The sequence below is a fragment of the Miniopterus natalensis genome, chromosome 10, assembly GCF_054644295.1.
Source record: "Miniopterus natalensis isolate mMinNat1 chromosome 10, mMinNat1.hap1, whole genome shotgun sequence".
Lineage (NCBI taxonomy): Eukaryota > Metazoa > Chordata > Mammalia > Chiroptera > Miniopteridae > Miniopterus > Miniopterus natalensis.
In genome coordinates, this window is record NC_142090.1 from 48,110 (window position 1) to 69,330 (window position 21,221).

The 21,221-nt window shown below is 36.1% G+C and overlaps 1 protein-coding gene across 1 annotated transcript in view; it reads left to right on the top strand.

Annotated features, from left to right (window-relative positions):
- The window catches only part of LOC107537371 (protein tyrosine phosphatase receptor type Z1), a gene marked incomplete at its 5' end in the record, with an annotated part of 112,485 nt that overhangs the window by 24,206 nt on the left and 67,058 nt on the right, over nt 1–21,221 (top strand). Inside the window, 4 exons of the mRNA XM_016213376.2 lie at nt 12,221–12,400; nt 14,973–15,124; nt 18,314–18,409; nt 18,913–18,979. Of these exons, the coding sequence (XP_016068862.2) occupies nt 12,221–12,400; nt 14,973–15,124; nt 18,314–18,409; nt 18,913–18,979 (495 nt within the window). The remainder of the gene's footprint in view (nt 1–12,220; nt 12,401–14,972; nt 15,125–18,313; nt 18,410–18,912; nt 18,980–21,221) is intronic.

The following is a 21,221-nucleotide window of genomic DNA, read 5'->3' on the forward strand; positions in this document are numbered from 1 at the left end:
TCTTTTCTGTCTCAACAGGACCTGCCCTTCAGGCTGCACCTCATTCTCAGGAATTTGTCAAATGTTTGCTCTTCCATTTATCAAACTTTTATCTAAAGTCTAATGACTCTGTCCTTGACAACTTCATCTCTCAGTTCTTGCTCTCAAGTATTGTTTTACTTATCTGATGAACTCTACTCTGATACAGTAATAGGAACTAACGAGCACATGGCAGCCCTCTCAGGGAAGATGTTTACCTTTCAGACTATCTTTATAGGTAAAACCCTTAAAATAATAATTTTATAAGAATTTCAGGCACTGTGTCACTTTGTGAGGGAAATAACTTTGGTTAGCAAGTGTTTTTGTGCCCTTCCAATCATACCAGATAAGAATAGTTTCATTCTAACCACACAAGATTGGACATTTTTCTCATTATTTCATGCTTTAGCAGCTTTCTAGAAGTCATAAGTGAAAGTTATTATTGGATTGTTTCTCTAAAATTTGTCTCTTTTAACGTGATGAGATTTCTAGAGTGAGATTAAAAATATAGATGTACAAAGATATAAATGCAAACTTTGTAATACGAAAAATTGGAATCAACTTTAATGTCCAAGAATAGAGGAGTGGATAATTATACTGTGTGTGTGTTTGTGTGTAACATGTTATAGTAAATTATAGTGTACCCATGCTGTGGAATACAGTGCAGCCATTTAAAAAAAATATGGCAGACTTACATATGCTAACATTGAGTGATCTCCAAGATATTATAATTTAGGGGGAAAAGGCAAGTCAAATCATGATCCTATTTGTGTAGAAAAGTAAGAAGGAAAAAGACAATGGGTATATGTGCATATATACAAATGTAAATGCATAGACCAGGCTTCCTCTCTTCTTCTTCATCTCCTCATATCGTTCCATTTCATGTCTTCCTGACCATTTTAGGCTTAAAGCCATTAGGAGAGGCCAAGCAAAATCCATGTGTGTTCCAGTGGACTGGAGCAATAGTGGCCCAGGCATGGTGAGCAGGGCACCCACAAAGGAGGACTGGCCAGGGCAGAATGTTGGGTGTTAGGTGAGATGAGGAGGGCATGCACTCGGGGTAATGGTTGGCACAGGGAATCGGTCCTAGTGAGGCCAGGAGAATGTCCGTATTGATAGGTGTTGGAAGCCACAAGGGTGAGAAGGATGTCATCTGGGGGGGTGGCTGTTCATCCCGGGGGGGTTGTCCACAGGAAGCGAGGAGGGTGTTCACACCAAGCGCAGCTAGGGGTGGGCTGTCTGAGCAAGGTCATGGTGGGAAGGGCATTAGGTAGGAGGGGTGCCCCACATGGGTGTCAGAGCTAAGAATGGAGATGAGGGCATTTCCAAAGAGGCACCATTCTCTCAAATGGTTCAAGAAAAGAAAAATGTCTTTAGTTGGTACTTGAACCTTTTCTGAAAGTTTAAATTATTTCCACAAGAAAGTTTATACAACAACCAATTATTAGGACTTGGCTTTTAAAAGAGTAGAGGTGAGGGAGGTTGAAATGGAGCCTTTTACTATTTTACTCTACAGTTGTATATTTGCTCTTCCACATTGATAATACATCCAAATTTTAATTGTTTAGTAGAAAAGAAAGGAAAAGATCTTATCACAGAGCCAACAAATATGTGCCTAACAAAGCAGAAATTTGATTACACCAGTTTCAGCTATTGAATTACCCTCTGGTTTTAATTGAAAAACAAAGATAATTCAGTTGGTAATTGTACATTGAATTTAATGTTTTTTTCTATAGATGTTATTTGGATTAGAAAACAATGCAAGGACCTCAGAAATGCATCATTTAATGTCGCCTTCTCTTTATTTGAGTCTGCTGGGAATTCTAACTAAAATAAATGAAAGCAGGATGTTGCAGTGAGAATTTTTATAACTTAAGATGTGTAACAATGAGGGGATTTGTGGTGTCTGCTCTGGTGCAGTGCCTATGCTTTGAGGGGTCTGGAAAAAAAAGGAAATTACTCTGATATTCCAAAGGAATGTTATCTTAGATGCAAAAACACAATAGACAGGCTTAATTAAAGATTGACTTTTATCAGGGAAGGTTCTAGCCTAGGAAATGACTACCCACATAAACTGCTTTTAGTTAAAAAGTTTTCATTTCTGACCATCCCACATAGTTACTTTAGGTCTCTGAGTTTGTAAAGCTACCACTCAGGACTTCCCTGAGTTTGTCAGGTTTCATAGGCGGCCCCTTTGCCTACAAATAAGTAAACAAGATCATTGCCGGCCATGAGAAGTATTGTAAAAAGAATAAACAATGATGTTGTTATCAGTGAAAGTGGAGTTCTTGGGGTCCCCAAGAACAAGAATTTCCTGAGGCCCCCATGGGAGGGTGGGGTTTCATGGGAGGGTGGGGTCCCATCTTTGCCCATCTCACCTGGAAGAAGTCCAGTCTTGTCTTCAGTGGAGCTAGAAGTAAGGCCACTGCCCAAAATTTCTGTTCCATATTACAGTACTGTCCAATCCAGCATCTGGCTAGCTTAGCTTGTGTTCCCAGCTGCAGTCCATTACTTGTGGGGTCCATATGGCCATGGGGCATGTGGTTGCCTAAGGCCGCATGGCTATGGAGACTAGTGCATGGGCAAATGCAGTCACAGAACAAGGGTGAGCAAGTGAGGGGAACAAGGAGAGGAAACCCTTTGGGGATTTTTAACTTTCCAAGATTTTGCACACTTGCAGTGGCTTTACCCTTTTAGCCAATGATCTTTTCCCAGGCTAGACGGACAGGCAAGACCTTCCCTATGCCACCCTGACTTCACTTCCCATGTGCCCATTTCCCTTCTCCCAGTGATTTGCAGGGAATAGACCCTGGGGAGCCAGAAGCTCTAGCTTTCTGGGGAAGCTGCCCAGATGACCATGCTTACAATGTCTGGCCTCCCCTTTGCTCTCTTCCTATTATTAATATTAACTAGCTAATTATCACAATAACAATGTGATAAACAAATGCTTAGCAGAAGTGGGGAGGGTCTCTCCAAGAGGGGGCATTTGAACTGTGATATGAGGAAGAGAAGATAACGCTCTAGAGAAGACAGTTTTGCATCTTATTTTATGCATTACAATCAAAAGAGGAAATGTACATGGGCTACATACAAGGAAACAGTGACTCTAAATGACACACTAGATCAGATGGATTTAACTGACATTTACAGAACATTTCACCCCAAAGCTGCAGGATATGCATTCTCCTCAAGTGCACATGGGGCATTCTCAAAGAGAGACCACATGTTAGGCACAAAACAAGTCTTTACAAGTTCAAGAACATTGAAATAATATCAAGCATCTTCTAGGTCATTTGCACCATGGAATACTATGCAGCTGTGAAAATGAAGGAGCTTTAGCCTTTGAGACAGCATGGTGGGAACTGGAAAGTATTATGCTAAGTGAAATAAGCCAGTCAGAGAAAGATAAGTATCACATGATCTTACTCATATGTGGAATCTAATGAACAAAATAAACCCATGAACAAAATAGATCCAGAGATGTAGAAGCACAGAACAGACCGACGAATCTCAGAGGGAAGGCAGAGGTGGGTCGGGGTGGGGAGAGAATAACCTAAGAATTTATATGCATGTGCGCATAACCCATGGGCACAGAAAATGGTGTGGTGAAGGCCTCGGAGGAGGAGGGTGCAGGGAGTAAGAGATCAATAGGGGGAAAAGGGGGATATTTGTAATACTTTAAACAATAAAGATAAATTTTAAAAAATAGAAACATGGAAACATGGAACAGACTGATGAATCGCAGAGGAAGAGGGATGGGGGTAGAGGGGAGAGATCAACCAAAGAATATATATGCATTGCCCATGGACACAGACAATAGGGTGTGAAGGCCTGGGGAGGGGCAGGAACCAGGTGGAGGGGAGCAATCTGGGAAAAAAAGGAGGACATCTGTAACACTCTCAACAATAAAGATTTTTTTAAATGTCCTTTGTCTTCTCATAGCAGGTTTAAGATGGGGTCAGTGAGCAAGGGGAGATTCAACACCTTCTTGCCAGAATCTCCAGTTCCCTGACCTTTTATACACATCCACCCCAGCCACCCTACTGATCCACTATAGGAGTGCAGCTCCCTGCCCTCTCTGCTAATCCACCAGGGCTATTAAACTTACACACACACACACACACACACACACACACACACACACACACACACACACACACTCTTAGGTGCAGTGCCTCTCATCAGTGTGCCCTTGGTGCTTTCCAGCAGTACTAAATGCCCACTGCTTGTCTTCACTATTTTCCTCAAGTCCATTGTACCTACCCACCTCTCTCCCACAGCTAATGATCTTGCTTTTGGTTTTCCTGCAAAAACTTGTTTATTGTATTATAGAGCTGCAGTTTTTATTTTTACTTTTGGGTTTTAATGTTTATTTGGATTTTTGTAACTTGAGAAGTCCTAAAATTTTAAACAAGAACTTTGAAATAAGTTTTAGATCTCTCTCTCTATTTAACCTGAATTTCAGTGAAAAATTTTCCTAAATATCATAAAGCTTAAAGAATATTTATGCTAGCAATTTCCTAAATAAATTTGGAACTACCTTCCCTGACATGTGTAACCCCTGTCAATTGGATATGTCATACAGGCCTGCAGAGATTTCCTGCTGTCCTGCTGTGAGTGTCCCATTAGAACAAATAATAAAGGAAATGCAGTCTTGACTAAACAGCTTCTCGTTCTGAAATTGTTTGCAATTGATCTGGTTTCAGAGCAGCTTTAATAGTAGCCATTATCTACATTTGCCAACTGCTTCACTCTTGCTCCAAAAACACAAAGAGTCACTTGGATTTGTGCATTTAAACACATCTTCACTCTTGGTTCCATCATGTGAAGCTATCTCAGACAACTTTTTTCTTTGCTTTCCATCAGTTTATATGACGATGACGTTCACTGGTGTGACATAAGATTACTTCATAATTGTTATTCAGTATTTTTAGGGTTTAGTTTCTTTTCTTTGAGGAAGCAGCCCTTTCTCAAACATCTGATGACTGCATCTGAAAAGTGTCTGCTTAACCCAGTCATTGTTTAATAACATGCTGCATAGCTTCCATGTGTTTGAATGTTTTTGAGTGTTTTTACTGTTGTTGACTTCTAATTTTGTGCCATTGTGATCAGAGAAGATGCTTGATATGATTTCAACTTTCTTGAACTTGTAGAGACTTTTTTTGTGCCTAACATGTGGTCTCTCTTTGAGAATGTCCCATGTGCACTCGAGGAGAATGCATATCCTGCAGCTTTGGGGTGAAATGTTCTGTAAATGTCAGTTAAATCCATCTGATCTAGTGTGTCATTTAGGATCACTGTTTCCTTGTTCATTTTTCTGTCTGGAAGGACCTATCCAGTAAAGTCAGTGGAAGTTTTTATATATTTAGGTGCTCCTATATTAGGTACATATATGTTTACCAGGGTTATATGCTCTTGTTGGATCAATCCCTTTAGTATTATGTAATGACCTTTATTATCTCTTGTATGGCCTTCAGTTTTAAGTCTGTTTTGTCAGATATGAGTATTGCTACCTCAGCTTTTTTTTTGCATGGAAAAATTTTTTTCCATCCCTTCACTCTCATCCTGCATGAGTCTTTGGTTCAAGGTGGGTCTCTTGTAGGCAGTATATATTTGGGTCATGTTTTCTTATCCATTCAGCTACCCTATGTCTTTTGATTGGAACATTTAACCCATTTAAATTTAAGATCATTATTGATAGGTATCTATCTATTGCCATTTTAATTCTTTATGCCTAGCTTCTCTCTCTCTCTATTTCTTCTTATTATTACAGCAGTCCCTTTAGCATTTCTTGCAATGCTGGTTTGGTGGTGATAAACTCCTTTAGTCTTTTTTGGTCTGGGAAGCTTTTTATTTCACCATCTATTTTGAATGATAGCCTTGCTGGATAAAGTAGTCTTGGTTTCAGATCCTTGTTTTGCATTACCTTGAATACTTCATGCCATTCCCTTCTGGCCTGTAGAGTTTCTGATGAGAAGTCAGCTGACAGCCTTATGGGGGCTCCTTTGTAGATAACATTGCTAAATTCTGTTGATGCCTTTAAGATTCTCACTTTGTCTTTAATTTTTCGCATTCTAATTATGATGTGTCTGGGCTTGGGCAGCTTTGGATTCTTCTTGCTTAGGACTCTCTGTGTCTCTGAACTTGTGTGATTTTTTCCTTAACCAGGTTAAGAAATTATTGTCATTATTTCTTCAAAAAGGTTCTCTATTCCTTGCTGACTTTCTTCTCCTTATGTTGTTTTTATGATGCAAATATTGTTATGTTTCATGTTGTCCCACTAATTCGTCAAGATATGTAATACGGACAGAGAAGATACCTCGATAACTGTAGATATCTTGTTGAAGCATTTATTCAGCCAATGTTTAATCCTTAAGTGGAAGATTCTAACAAAGGTGCTGAAATTGCACCATGAATTAGATACAGACATATTGTGGTTCAAATAAGTATGAGGTGTCTTAGTCTGTTCAGGTTGCTTATAACAAAATTCCATAGGTTGGTAGCTTATAAACAACAGAAATTTATTTCTCACAGCTCTGGAGGCTCAGAAGTCCACGATCAAGGTGCTAGCAGGTTCAGTGTCCAGTGAGGGCAATTTCCTAAGCTGCTATCTTGTCACCATAACCACACTTGATGGAAGGGGCAAGGGATTGCTCTGAGGTCTCTTTCATAGAACACTAATCCCATTCCCAATGGCTCAGCCCTCCCAATGACCTAATCACCTCCCAAAGGCCCTACCTTCAAATACCATCACATTGGGGATTAGGACTTCAATATATAAAATTTGAAGAGATAAACATTCAGTCCCTCATATAAAGATTTTGTAAAAATTTAATGAAAACAAATAGATGATACCTGGGGAAATGTCTACTAATTATACAGCTTCTCTTTTTCTGCCTATCCTGCATTCCTGTCAGTTTAATCTCTCTGATAAGACTGCTGTGAGCTCCTTTACTCTTCCAAAGACTCCGTGCTTCCCACTGGACTACCCAGGTACATTTGATCACAATCTGCTTTTCCATCTTTATCTCTAGAATTCCTTTGCTCAGCAGACCAAGCTGCACTGCTCCTTTCTCCCTGGCCATTGCCTATACTTTTCTGCCACAGGGAGTTTACTCAGGCTCACAGTGCAACCAGACATGTTTTTGGTTCCCTCTCTGCCTGTGAGGATTCTACCCATTTATCAGTGCTCACATGTGTGCTTTTAATATCCATGTTGACCTACCCTGAGCCCATCTACTCCTTTAGGCATTTGTCTAGTTTTTGTGTAACATGCCCCCAGCCTTCTGGAATGTAATAATGAACAAGCAAAGCAACAAACTTGAATCCATCATATCCCCTACAATGTAGAATTGTTTCAGTTCTGCTTGGAATAGAAAGTACACAGTATTTAAATATTGAATGCATTCATTTGGTGCACAAAGACTATTTAGCAAGAATTTAATTTGTTTCTGCTATGTGCCTGACTAGGAGTTTGGCAATAAGATACAGATGAAATAGATAAGTTAACAAACAAAATACAATCTGTTACATGCTCCAATAGAGGTAACCACAGGAAATTTATAGGAGTGGTACTAATTCTGGTGAGTCAATAATTGGATGAAAGAATGGATGACTATGTGAATGAATAATTTATTTTAATTTTCTAGAGCTGACATTTAGTATTCTACAGTCTATGGGTAAATCAGCCTGATAACTTTGTGTTACAACTTCAGTGACTGTCCTAATTTCCTTCTCCACCACATTTGCTAATAACACTCTGGTGAATACACTATAGTTCTAATGAATTTTGTACACCTGCTTTCTCAGGTGCATCATCATGACTTTAACCCCTGTGTGTACTGAGGTCTCAAATTGTTACATTAAGAATATTAATTTGGGAATTTAAAAAATAATGTTTAAGCATAAGATCAATCTAATATTTTACTATTAAAGACAGATAAAATAAATTTAATGCTTCTTCAATCTATGTTTCATACTTGTGCACAATTTTAACAAACTTCCCTTGGTTTTCTACTTATGATGATTTGAAACAAACTCATTTCTAGAGTCCTTTGCAGAAAGAACCTCAGTGGACTTTTATTTTTTTATAGCTTCAATTTTTTCTTTCTTTTTATGAACTTTTTCTGTTTTACAACCTTTTCATAAAAAATATTTTTCCCTATTTTACTTTTTTATTTTGTCTTTTAATCACAAAAATTAATGAGGCTTCTTGAACCTGTACTATTCTTGATCCCATGATCTAGTAGGTGCTTTAAACTAGGTCTACACTCAGTAATTATTTGATTCACTTCAAACATAATCTTGTTACTCATCATTATTGTGCTATAAAATGTCAGGCAACATCTAGGTTGGACATAATGTCTTTCTTGATGTCCTTCAGCAGAAGTTTAGTAGGGACTACTCAACAAAATTATCATATAGCAAAAAGTAAGATGTGACCTACTGTTGAGTTTAGAAAGTGTTACTTTTTTTTTTTTTCTGTTGCCATTTAATGTTAGATTTCTGTGAGCTCACACTCATATAACAGAAAACATCATCTTTTATTTGTCTGGTTCAGTCATTCAACGAACATTTGTTGAACACCTGCTATGTGCCAGGGCTTTTTTCCCAGGTTCTAGGGTGTAGGAACAAATAAATAATTAATATCTTAGGAGAACAAAAATAGGTTAAAGAGAAGGACTTGAGAATGACCAGGGTAGGGAAGTGTACTTTATACAGGATGTCCAGAGAAAGCCTCTAACAAGATGCATTTGAGCAGGGACCTCATTGAAGCAAGAGAGTAACAGAGAGAGAGCCTTGCAGACATCTGAGATGGAGCATTCAGGAAGAGGTGGCAGTAAGCCCTGAGCCCCCAGGCTTCTCATGCTCACAGAATAAAAAAGCCAGTGTGGCTAGAGTACAGTGATCACAGCAGAGAGATAGGAAATGAGATCAGCGAGGATGTAAGTGCTGATATCATATCAGCCATTGTAAGGTGTTTATTTACATTGTATTCTGAGTGATATGAAAAGTTATTGGAGGAACCTGAGCCAAAGAGTGACACACAATCTGATATGTATTTTAAAATATTACTTTACCTACTTATTGTATTAGTTTTCTTATGTGTATAACAAATTACTACAACTTTAATGGCTTAAAACAGTTTTGTTATCTCACAGTTTCTATGGGTCTAGAATCAAAGAGGAGGGGCCATTTAGCTTGATTCTCTGCTCAGTATCTCATAAGTCTAAAATCAAGATGCTGTTTGAAGTGCAGGGTCCTGTCTCAAGCTTATGCAAATTGTTGGCAGAATTTACTTCCTTGTGGTTGTAAGATTGAGGTCCAGGTCCCCAATTTTTGTTTATTTTTTGCCATCCTAATGTTTTTTTCTACTGTGGTAAAAATTTTATAACATAAAATTTACCATCTTAACTATTTTTTAAGTGTACACAGTTCATTAGGGTTAAGTATACTCAGACTGATGTGAAAATCTTTAAAATGTTTTTATCTTGCAGATCTGAAACTCTGTATCCATTAAATAATTTCCCTTTCTCCCTTCTCCCATCTCCTGGTAATCACTGTCCTGCTTTCTGTCTTTGTGAGTTTGACAACTATATATACCACATATTAGTGGAATCATACAATATTTGCCTTTTTGTGTCTGGCTTATTGTTGGTTTGTTTTTGCTGGCTGTCAGCCTGAGACCACTCTTAGTACCTAGCCACATAGGGTGTGGGCATTTTGGGAGCTATTTCATAATCCTTCTTACTATGTAAGAAGAGACCAGAATTGTGGAAGGGACAGAAGAAGCTGGAGACCAGATAGAAGGCACTGAAGATGTCTAACCCATTGCTTCTCAAAATTTAATATGTATATGAATCTCCTGGGGATTGTGTTAAAATTAGATTCTGACTTGGTAACGCTACAACCCGACTCTCCTAACAATCTCCTAGGTGATGGCAGTGCTGCTTGTGAAATAGCAAGACACAGGCTAATGATGACAGTGGCCTCAGCTAGGGTGGTAACAGTAGAGATGAGAAATGGTCTGGTCTTTGGGTCCTTTGCTAAGGAGGAATGAGAGGCATCAGGATGACATCTAAATTTAAGGGATGACAAAGATTGTAGGAGGAACTGGTTTCAGGCAGAAATCAAGTGTTCAGTTTGGATAAACCAAATTGGAATCCCAACAGAAATGATCACAAAATGCTATGGGAAATATCAGGTTTATAAATCATATACACTGTTACCAGAGACTTAAATTTTTTTGTTTCTGTGAACCACAACTATGAGACTCTTTTTAAGTGTCTTGGAATTTATTTCACTATATTACAAAGTTAAGCAATACAAAGGGCCTTATTGATTTGTGCTGCATTTTCTCTGCTTCTCTTGCGTTGACATTACGAAGATGAGCAATGGTTTTTTGTCCTCAGGCCAAGGTATTTACAGTGAAAGTAACATAGTATTACTCAAATCATTAGAGCTGTTCCTAGAAGCTGACATGTGCATCACTGTGCATATTTATTTTATTTTATTTTTGTTAATCCTCACTGGAGAACATTTTCAATTGATTTTCAGAGAGAGTGGAAGGGAGGGGAGATGAATTACTTAATTTTCCCTGGCTATATAGGCAGTTTCATGGTATGGCTAATTATTATTTATTTCCTGAGCTAAATTATGCAAAGTTAGTTTTGCCACATTATGAGAGCTTGCATGGAAGTCCATCATCGCTGATTGCTTTATCACAGCAAATTTGGGTGTGCCACTAAAATTCTGTGGTGCACAAAAAGTACATTTTTTGCTGATCTGACAAAAATATAGGTATAATTTTGATTGATTTACAAAATAATAATAATAGTAGTAAAAATTACCTACCCTTTTTGCTCAAAGTGACTTTTTAAAAAATCAAGTACCTGTACTTACATATAAGGATTTCTGGTACCAAGAATTAACCAGTCAGGTGCAACTTTATTATGCGATGTGACCAAGAAGATGCAACTCTATTATATGACATATATTTATGGTATAAAACGTCATTCACACCAGATGGCTACTGTTGTGTTGGCTGTAGCCATTTTTTAATTTTACAATCTGAGGGAAAAGAGGTCAGTACCCTTCACTAAGTAGTCAGGTGTTACATGTTTAAAAAATGTTTGCAGCACACCAGTTGAAAATAGCTGTTTTATCATAAGTAGATGGCATAGACTACAGGTGTTGAGGGTGTGTTTCCTTATAATTTCCTTCAACATCAATCATGTAAAATCTTAGCCTTACTTAAACCTATTTTCTGAAGAAAAAAAAAGCAAAAAATAAAGCATTTGACAGGATATAAGCTGGAAACTGTGGTGCCACCCTGTTTTTTCATGGGATGCTGCAGAAATGCTAGTTTAGCCAGAGAAAAGTTTAATACTTGGATTCATTACATTTTATATATTTTAATAGACCTTTAAATAAAGCATAGCTGTTCTTAGCACTGCTTGGGTGCTAGCTACATAATATCCAGTGAAATGAGGTTATGAGAGATGGTTTATGGTTTCAGGTAGGGGTCAGATGAAGGCAGCACAGGACAGTGTTGGTTTACAGGGCTGTTCATTCTTTGGAACAGTGAGCATTCACTTTACCATATGCCAAATCTTTATAGAAAGCTCTGGTTTATTTATTTATTTTTTTTCATGTTAAACAATAAAACCTGGTAGCTTTTATGACCAGGAAAAAAATGAGGTGAATGAGAAAGGAGATATTTCAAGGATGTGCTGGTGATTATGTTTTGTAAATAAGAGTCTGAGCTGATGAAAATTAAACCACCTCATTGAGTGGCAGGGATGAGAGACGGTAGGCCTGAAGGAGGCGACCAACGTGGAGGGTGGTAAGGAAGCCTGCACTATCATCTGGATAACTTTCAGTCTGGAACCCTGGGCTAGGACTCACTGCCTTACGTGACAATTAGGCTTTCTGTTGGTTTGGAAGAGTGTGATGGTAAAAGAAAGGCGTGTTGATCTCTGCACTTGATTTGGTTTTCTATAGGCCTGTTTTTATAGTGTATCGTATTAAAACCCAGAATATAAATCTAGGCATAATTGTTTTATGGGTTGGTTCAAAGATGTCTCGATTTTTCTTCCTATTTTATATATTTTAATGTGTTGGAATAACTACTTTATAATATAAAATTTAGCTTTTGCTTGGTAATTTATGAAACTAATTTCTTACCCTTTCCTTTTCCTAGGAGCACTGAATCCAAAAAATTGGGGAAAGAAATATCCAACATGTAATAGCCCCAAACAATCTCCTATAAATATTGATGAAGACCTTGCACAAGTAAATGTGAATCTTAAGAAACTTAAATTTCAAGGTTGGGATAAAACATCTTTGGAAAACACAGTCATTCATAACAATGGGAAAACAGGTAAAATGTTTGCATTTAGTTTGTGACTTTAATATGTTTATTGGACCTAGAGTAAGATTAGATTGGTTTCATTTGATTTTCCGTTCATAATGTACTAAAATGTACTAGAAACTATATGTAGAACAAACCAAAGAGAGCATAGCAAATTGGAAGTTTAGACAGCATTTTGAAAATGTGTACAAAAAATAAAATCACCAAAGTCATTACCTCATGTTTTCCAATATTACAACAATAATGATGCCTCCATTAGATATGATAAATATAATGTAATATATAGTTAATGTAATCTAATAATTCCATCACTGGTTAATCACTTAGTCAATCAGGATTTCCTTGTCTTGGGCATTGTAGTTTGATTTGTCTGCTGAACCTCACATTGTATTCAATAATTAGATAAGAAAAAAGCAATTGACTATAATTGAATTTTAAAAAATTACTAGCCCTTCTATATAAAAGTTTAAAATTATATACAATCCTAGAAAGTGCTTTTTCTTGAGACTATCTTTCTAAAAAACATGCAAAATATAATACCATAAAAATTCCATGAAATGATAAGTAGAAACAAGACTTTTTTAAAAATGAACACCTTTCCTTTTCTGATATATTTTAAATGAAATTGTATGTATTTCAAGAAGTGCGGTAGAAACAAATATACTTGTGGGGAAAAGATTAGAAAAAATATTCAAAATTATAATAGTGGTTATGATGAGGTGGTTTATCATTAGTGAATTTTTTCTCTATTTTCCATATTTTAGTAATATAATTTTTGAATGTGGCAATTTAGATTTAAATCCCAGAAGGGTAGGAATTTTTCTACATCAGTGCCTAGTGTAGATTAATTACTCAAAAAATATGTGTTGAATGAAAAATTAAGAAAATTATTATAATATATTCTTAATTAAATTCATAAAAGTATATATTGTTGCAAATCTTGATATTTTCAGTGCTGGCTTTGAAGGCTGTTACAAAGCAGTGAGGCATGTCCTTTCTGCTGTGTTTTCTCAGTGGAGTGTGGTTAGCACTTGATCTTTAGAGCCACACCTTTGTTTTGCAATATTTTTATTAAAAATTTTTAATGTTGATAGTATTGCAGGTGTCCCCCTCTTCCCACCTTTGTCTACCTCCACCCACCCCTGCTTCCTGCTCCCTTGGCCTTCACCACACTATTGTCCCTGACCATGGAGGGTGCATATATGTTCTTCAGCTAATCCCTTCACCTTTTTTATCAGTCACCCTCACCCCCTCCCCTCAGGCACAGGGCAGTTTAGTTTACTGCTGGTTTCTAAAGTACAATGTGAAACCTTGAGCAGGTTACTATCTGTGACTCAATTTCCTTATCTGTAAAATAAGGGTAATGCTGATGTCTCCGCCTTCCTAGGATTGTGTGAGGATCAAATATTTAATATGTGTAAATTACTCAGTGAAATGCATAGCACATTGTAAGTGATAAATAAATGTTGTGTTGTTGTTATTTTTTTATTATTATTAATGGAAGTTTATATCTCTAGTTGTCTGGTCAGCATGATAGATTCAGTCCCTACTGCCAATGGTGGTTTCTGCTTCATGGAACAAAAACTATTTAAATCTGATTGAGAGACATTAAAATCTTACACTAGGCTCATGAGAGAATCATTAATCTCCAAACAACTCTTAAAATACTGTCAAATGATATCTAATATGGAGCTCAAATTAGGAGAGTTTAAGATTCTGAAAGTTGTCACTCGGTTCAGACATGAGATGGCTAAACCCCCTTCAATGGGAATGGGTGTCCGCCTTCCTTGCCCAGCCTGGGTCAGAGGTTCTGGAGCCTGATGAAGCCTGGGGTGATGCGTGGAGGTTAAGGAGGTGGGACAAGAGCAGGAGCCTGATAAGGAGTAGAAATGATCTGAAAGTGAGAAGGCGGGAACACTCCCAAGAAGACTTTTTTCCTTTCCACTCTTCTGTTCCTTCTCCTTTCACTTTGTCCCCTCACTATCATCATATGCCTGAGGGAAGCAAAGATTTGGGGCAATAGCCATCCCAGGATACCAAAGAAACAGGGCAGGTGGACTGGATGGCTGTCTTCTGCTGCATGGGTGCCGCAGCATTAAAGTCTTTGGGGTTAGTTTACATTTTGGGCAAAAAATTATATCAAGTATATTGTGCAGAATTACAAGTTCAACTTCCAAAATAGCAACTTAAGTTTTTAAAATTTATCAAATATACGATTTTTAAAAATATATATCTTTATTGATTTCAGAGAGAGGAAGGGACAGGGGGGAGAGAGAGAGATAGAAATATCAATGATGAGAAAGACTCATTGATCAGCTGCCTCCTGCACACCCGTGCTGAGAATTGAGCCTGCAACCTGGGCATGTGCCCTGACCGAGAATCAAACCTCAATCTCCTAAATCCTAGGTCAATGCTCAACCGCTGAGCTATGCCTGGCTGGGCACATTAAAAATGATTTTTAATGTACCTGTAATAGAAGAAAATTTACTTAGAATTTGTAATTTAGTTGTAATTTGACTTTTAGAAATTTAGAGGCAATTTTATTTTGTGTGTGTCTATGTTTTTTGTGTGTGTTTTTTAGTGGAAATTAATCTCACTAATGACTACCGTCTCAGTGGAGGAGTTTCAGAAATGGTGTTCAAAGCAAGCAAGATAACTTTTCACTGGGGAAAATGCAATATGTCATCTGATGGATCAGAACATAGTTTAGAAGGACAAAAATTTCCACTTGAAGTAAGTCACTAGTTCTGCTGGTTACTACTTCATTTTAGAAATCATTGAGATTTTATTTAGTATATAATTTATTAATTTGTTATCAAATTTTATAATCTGTACAGTTATATTTTGTTTGCTTTGTTAATATCTGTCTTCCTTACTAGACTAAATTCCGAAGCACTCAAATTTGCTTTTCTACTTCCTAATAACCCCAGAGTGTCACACTGTCAACTATAAACACGATCAATAAATGTTTTTGAGTAAATGAGTGAATGAAGTTTTTCCATATCCCTGTAGGAAAAAAAAAGGCAAGGTGGGGGGCAGAATTTCGTCAATATACTGGAGAATCAAAGAAATACAAAAAAATGAGAAAAAATTTCAGCTTTAAAATTTGCAAAATAAATTAGAATAAATCATGAGTGTGGGATGAAATAAACATTTTCATACATGGCTGGAGAGAGTATAAATTGGTCGACTTTCTGGGATGCAGTTTGCTTGTTTTTATCAAGGACTTTAATTTTTCATTCTCAATACCCATCATTTCAGTTTATAGTAATTTAATCTAAAAATAATTAGATATATACTCAAATATGTATGTGCAAAGATTTATTTACAGTAATAAATTTGAAACAAAAGGGAATGATTAAATACATTTATGGAATATTATATATCTTGAAAAATCCTATTTTTGAATGATTTACACAAAAATGGTTCATCATAAGATATTAATGCTTTTTACTTTATAAAATGAGGAACATGGTATTATTATTTAAGCTTTGTAAAACATGAAAACTAGTGGCTGAGAGTACAGAGTTTGAACCATAGACTAGGTTTGAATGTGGACTTCGCCATTTAGTTATTAAAGACATGGCATTGTACAAATTATTCACTTTACCTAAGCTTCCAGTTCTCTGCTGTGAAATTAACATAATAGTAGTTGCACCTACCTTATGAAGTTGTTATGAGGATTAAATGAGAGGATGAATTATTACTAATATAAAAATATTTGAGGGAAATCAAGAAAACATTAACAGTGATTTTCTCTTTGTAATGGCATATAGATGCCTTCTTAAAAATTTCCATATTTTCTAAATTACTTATAATGAAACTATTAGTTTATATTCCAAAATAGATATTAATAATAACAATAAGACTAGAGTGAATTATCTCTTAAAGGACTGAAAATAATTTTTAATGTGGATAAGCACCTTCAAATTTATAACTTATAATGTATTTTTAAATATATTAAATATTCTTAAAGAAAAAACAGTATCAAATTTGGTTTGTCAGAGAAATAAAAGTCAATTCATTAAACACATAACATTCTCACCCGGCCGGCATGGCTCAGTGGTTGAGCATCAACATATGATCCAGGAGATCACAGTTCGATTCCCAGTCAGGGCACATGCCCAGGTTGCGGGTTCGATCCCAAATAGGGGGAGTGCAGGAGGCAGCTGACCGCTGACTCTCTCATCACTGATGTTTCTCTCTCTTTCACCCTCCCTCTTCCTCTCTCTGAAATCAAAAAAGACATATTTAAAAATAAATAAATAAATAATAAATAAATAAATAAATAAATACACATAACATTCTCACTTCTGAGAGTTTAGCTTTCTCACAATATTACTTATTTAGAACAAAGATGAAAATCAATATACAGATGATATATTATAGAATTGTGCACTTGAAGCCTATGTAATTTTATTAACCAATGTCACCCCAGTAAATTCAATGAAATATTTTTTTAAATCAAGGAAAACCCTGACAGCATAAGCCCTGAACCAGCAAAATAAACAGTAGGGAATTTGTGCCCTAAACCTCAGCTATTTTTGTTATTTAAAAAAGCCCTTGAATGTTCTCGGTGGTATTGCTTGCTGGTCTGTTGCTTGTTTCTTAAAACTCTCTCCATGTCATTGTGCAAGCAGGGAACTGAGGGGCATCCTTGTCTTGCTCTTTTTTTCTGGTCTTCTGCATTCTCCAATCAAGTCTTCTCCATTCTGTCCCTAAATGATATGGGAGGTCAGATAAAAATTTAAACCACCTTTGCCTCTTACTTGGCTTATTGAATGTTTCTGAACTGGTCTCCTCTCTAGTCTTAATCTCTTCCATGTTACTCCCTTTCCCCCAATCCTGTCCCCTCTCCACCCCGTTAGCTGAAACGCATCAGGACTTGGCATTGCTCTCAAGACAAAGTTGCAGGCAGGGACTGGTGCGCAGACTCCTGGTGTGGCCCCTGCCTACTTCTCCAGCTTCATGTGTCCTCTCTGTCAGATTTGCTCAGCAGAAACAACACAAATTACTGCTCATTTCCTACATTCCTCATATTTGCTTTCCTGTTGGCCTTTCCCAAGATGGTCCTTCTGATTTGAGCACACAGTCATCTCTTCTGCCTTTTCACCTCTGAGCTTTTAAGCTTCTTGCCCTTTGCGGCTCAGCTTAGAAATCCTGTCTTTGAAAGGCTTTCGTGATCACCCAAGGCAGGAGCCTCTGTCCTCTGCTTCATACCCGCTATTTCTCTGACCATAACCCTACTGCACATTAATGAGAGACTTTCTGCTCTTCCCTTAATTATACTTCTAAACTGAGTTACCTCATTTCCAAGCCCACGAAAAGCACCAAATTATAAGTGAGACTAGAGGCTGTCATTGACAGGTATATAGACTGAAGGAGAAATTAGCAAGGTATAGCCTCACAGCTGAGAAGACAAAACAAGGAATTAAAACTCTTAGTAATTTTTAGATAGAAATAAAGTCCTTAAGAATTTCACTATTAATTGAGTGGAAAACAATATCCAAAAACAATAACTCAGACCATCAGGAAAGGCATGTCAAGTCAAAAAAGAATGAAACTGTATTTGAAAGAATACCAGCAAAATAGTCAAAATAACATTTGATCATTTATTACATTTGATAATTGCTCTAGTAAATTATTACTTCAATGTTGCCTGGTAATAGCAAAATGGTCATTTCAGTTCTAGTTGTGTCTAACTTGTGTTTCCTTCCTTGCTGCAGAATGATAAATGATAATAAATGCAGTTGTATATACATAAAATTGATAAAATATTTTTAAATATGCAGAATACAGAATCATACTGTTTAGAGAATTTTTTGGATAGAGTTAATTGAATTAGTAAATTATTTTATTGTCTCTTTGCTCACTTTTGTGAAGCCCTTCTATATACTAAAGCCATTACTGTTACATTTATAGATGCAAATCTACTCCTTTGATGTGGACCAATTTTCAAGTTTTGAAGAAGCAGTTAAAGGAAAAGGGAAGATAAGAGCATTATCCATTTTATTTGAGGTAATAATTATACATAGATTTAACACTAACTTAATTCTTTTTTTAATCACATGAAATATTGATGTGAAATATCAAAACATACTTTGGAACAAATAGAAGAGCTTGCAAGTGGAATGCTAACTGGTGATTGTTTTCAAAGAGAACAACCGTTTGGCTGAGAAGTAGAAAGGGTACTCTTGTACTCGTTTATTGGGCACTTCACTTCCAACTGGAACAGCCTGTTCTGAGTGCACCAATTTGCCTGTTTGTTTATGCAAAGCATCATAATGGTATAGCAGTGACTGTGAATCATAACATTTAAAAATGCACTTTTCTCAGTGGAAAATTTAAAAGATTTACAAGTTTTTTGTTGTATTTGTTTATACCTTGCTGTGGAAAAAAAGTGAGCATTTGGAGGACATTACTTTTGACTACTTAATATGGAAGTCACTAATCTTTACATTTTGGTGAACAGTTAATCAAATACTTTATCTCATTTTTAGAATGTCATTCTTTTTTAACAGGTTGGAATAGAAGATAATTTGGATTACAAAGCAATTATTGATGGAGTTGAGAAAGTTGGTCGTTTTGGTAAGTAAACTATTTGGTAAAATCTCCCAGATTCTGTTTTGAATACTTATGAATTTTTACAAAAATCAGTTGGATGGGAGAACGAGTTATACACAGATCTTTCTGGCAAGTAGATCGCTGCCTACATGAGTGAGGGCTGGCACACAAATAGCGAAATGACCAAGGCAGTGCTACTGGGACGTGCTACTGGGAAGATGCAAAGCAAAAATGCAACTATTCAAGGAGACAGGGAAGCCAGATTGTTTCAGGATTCTAAGACCAGATGAAACACTTAGGAAAACTCTACCAACTTTTTTGTAGGAATTCTCTATTTTGAATACAAGTTATATATACTTGTATATCTAGTGAGTTAAATCAATATTTATTATTGTATTATATATATGTGTGTGTGTTTATATACATATGTTATCCAGAATATATTTTCCATTCTGTTTTGCCTTTTTATTCTCTTAATTGTGACTATTGATGAATAGATCTTGAATATCACATATTAAAATTGATTATTTATCCTGTATGAATACTTTTTGTGTGCTATGTCAGAAATTTGAATTTACCATAAGGTTATAAAGAGAATTTTCTGTTTTTCTCTTAAACTTTTCTTATTCTGTTCACATTTAGATCTATAACCTATTTAAAACTGATCCTTGCAGTGTATTTAGAACTGATTGGAATCAAGATGCACTTTTTCCATAAAGATATTCAATTGATAGAGCACTGTTTATTGAAAACACAGTCCATTCCAACTACAGAGTAATATTTTCTTTCATAAATCAAGTGACCATATATGTGTGGGTCTGGACTTTCTGTTCTCTTCCATGTTCCCTTTGTCTCTTTTTCCATAAAGATCTCATTATCATGGTTTTTACAGCTTTATATAATAGATCTTACTATATAATAGTGAAAGCTCATCGGCTTTATTATTGTTCAAGGGTATCTTAACTTGGTTTTTTTCAATTCCAGTTGACATTCAATATTATATTAATTTCAGATGTATAGCATAGTGGTTATACATTTACAAAGGGACCCTCTCAATAAGTCTAGTAACCACTTGGCACCATACATAGTTATTACAATATTATTGACTATATTCCCTGTGCTGTACTTCACATCCCCTTGACTATTTTGTGACTACCAATTTGTATTCCTTATTCCCTTCACCTAACTTTTCTTTGTATTTCCAACTGAATTTTAAGATCAGCATGTCAGTTCACACAACACACATACACACACACATAAAAAGTCCCTCCTGGGGCTTCAATTAAAAGTTCATTGACTCTATAAGTTAATTTGGCAAAAATCAACACCTTCACAATGCTAAATCTTCGTATTCAGGTACATGGTATTTCCCATTATTTTAAGATTTTATCTAATTCAGGAAAGTTTTGTAATTTTAAAATATAGATGTTATACACATCATTTGTTAGATTTACTTGTATTTGATATTTTGTTGTTATTATGTTATACTGTTTAAATTTTTATTTTCTATTTGATACCGTTATATAGAAATAGAATAAATTTTTATACATTGGTCTTGTATGCAGTGGCTTTACTAAATGGACTTATTAACTCTAATAGTCTGTAATTTTTTTGATATTTTACGTACACAGTCATGTTATTTGCAAATTATGATGTTATTATTTATTCCTATCCAGTCTTCATGAGTTTTTTTTTTTCTTTTTCTTACTTTATTGCATTGACCCAGTCTTCCAGTTCAATGTTAGATAGAAATGGTGATAGGACATCTTTGTTTCTTTTTTTTTAATCCTTACCTGAGGATATTTTTTTTCAATTGGTTGCTTCCTGCAGTCACCTCAATAGGGGCTAGGGATTGACCTGCAACCAAGCTATGTGCCCCAGACCGGAACTGAACCAGAGACACTTCAGTCTGCGGGCAGATGCTCTAACCACTGAGCAAAACCAGCCAGGGTTCTTTGCGTCATTCTTGATCTCCAGGGGAAAGTTTTCAGTAAATCATCCTTATTATGTTTATTATGGGCATTTGAAGATAATCATCAGAGTAAGATTTTGGATTTGTTTTCCACTAAAGATATCAAATCTTATTCAATAATTTTTCTGTATTTATTGAAATGGTCATATAATTTCTGAATATCTTTTATATGTAAAATAATCTTTCCAGCATCTTCTTGGTGTAAAGAAGAAGCATCCAACACTATGTAGTAATATATGTAAGAGAATTAGGTATATGCCAGTTTTATTGCCATTTTAAAAATATATCTAGCCC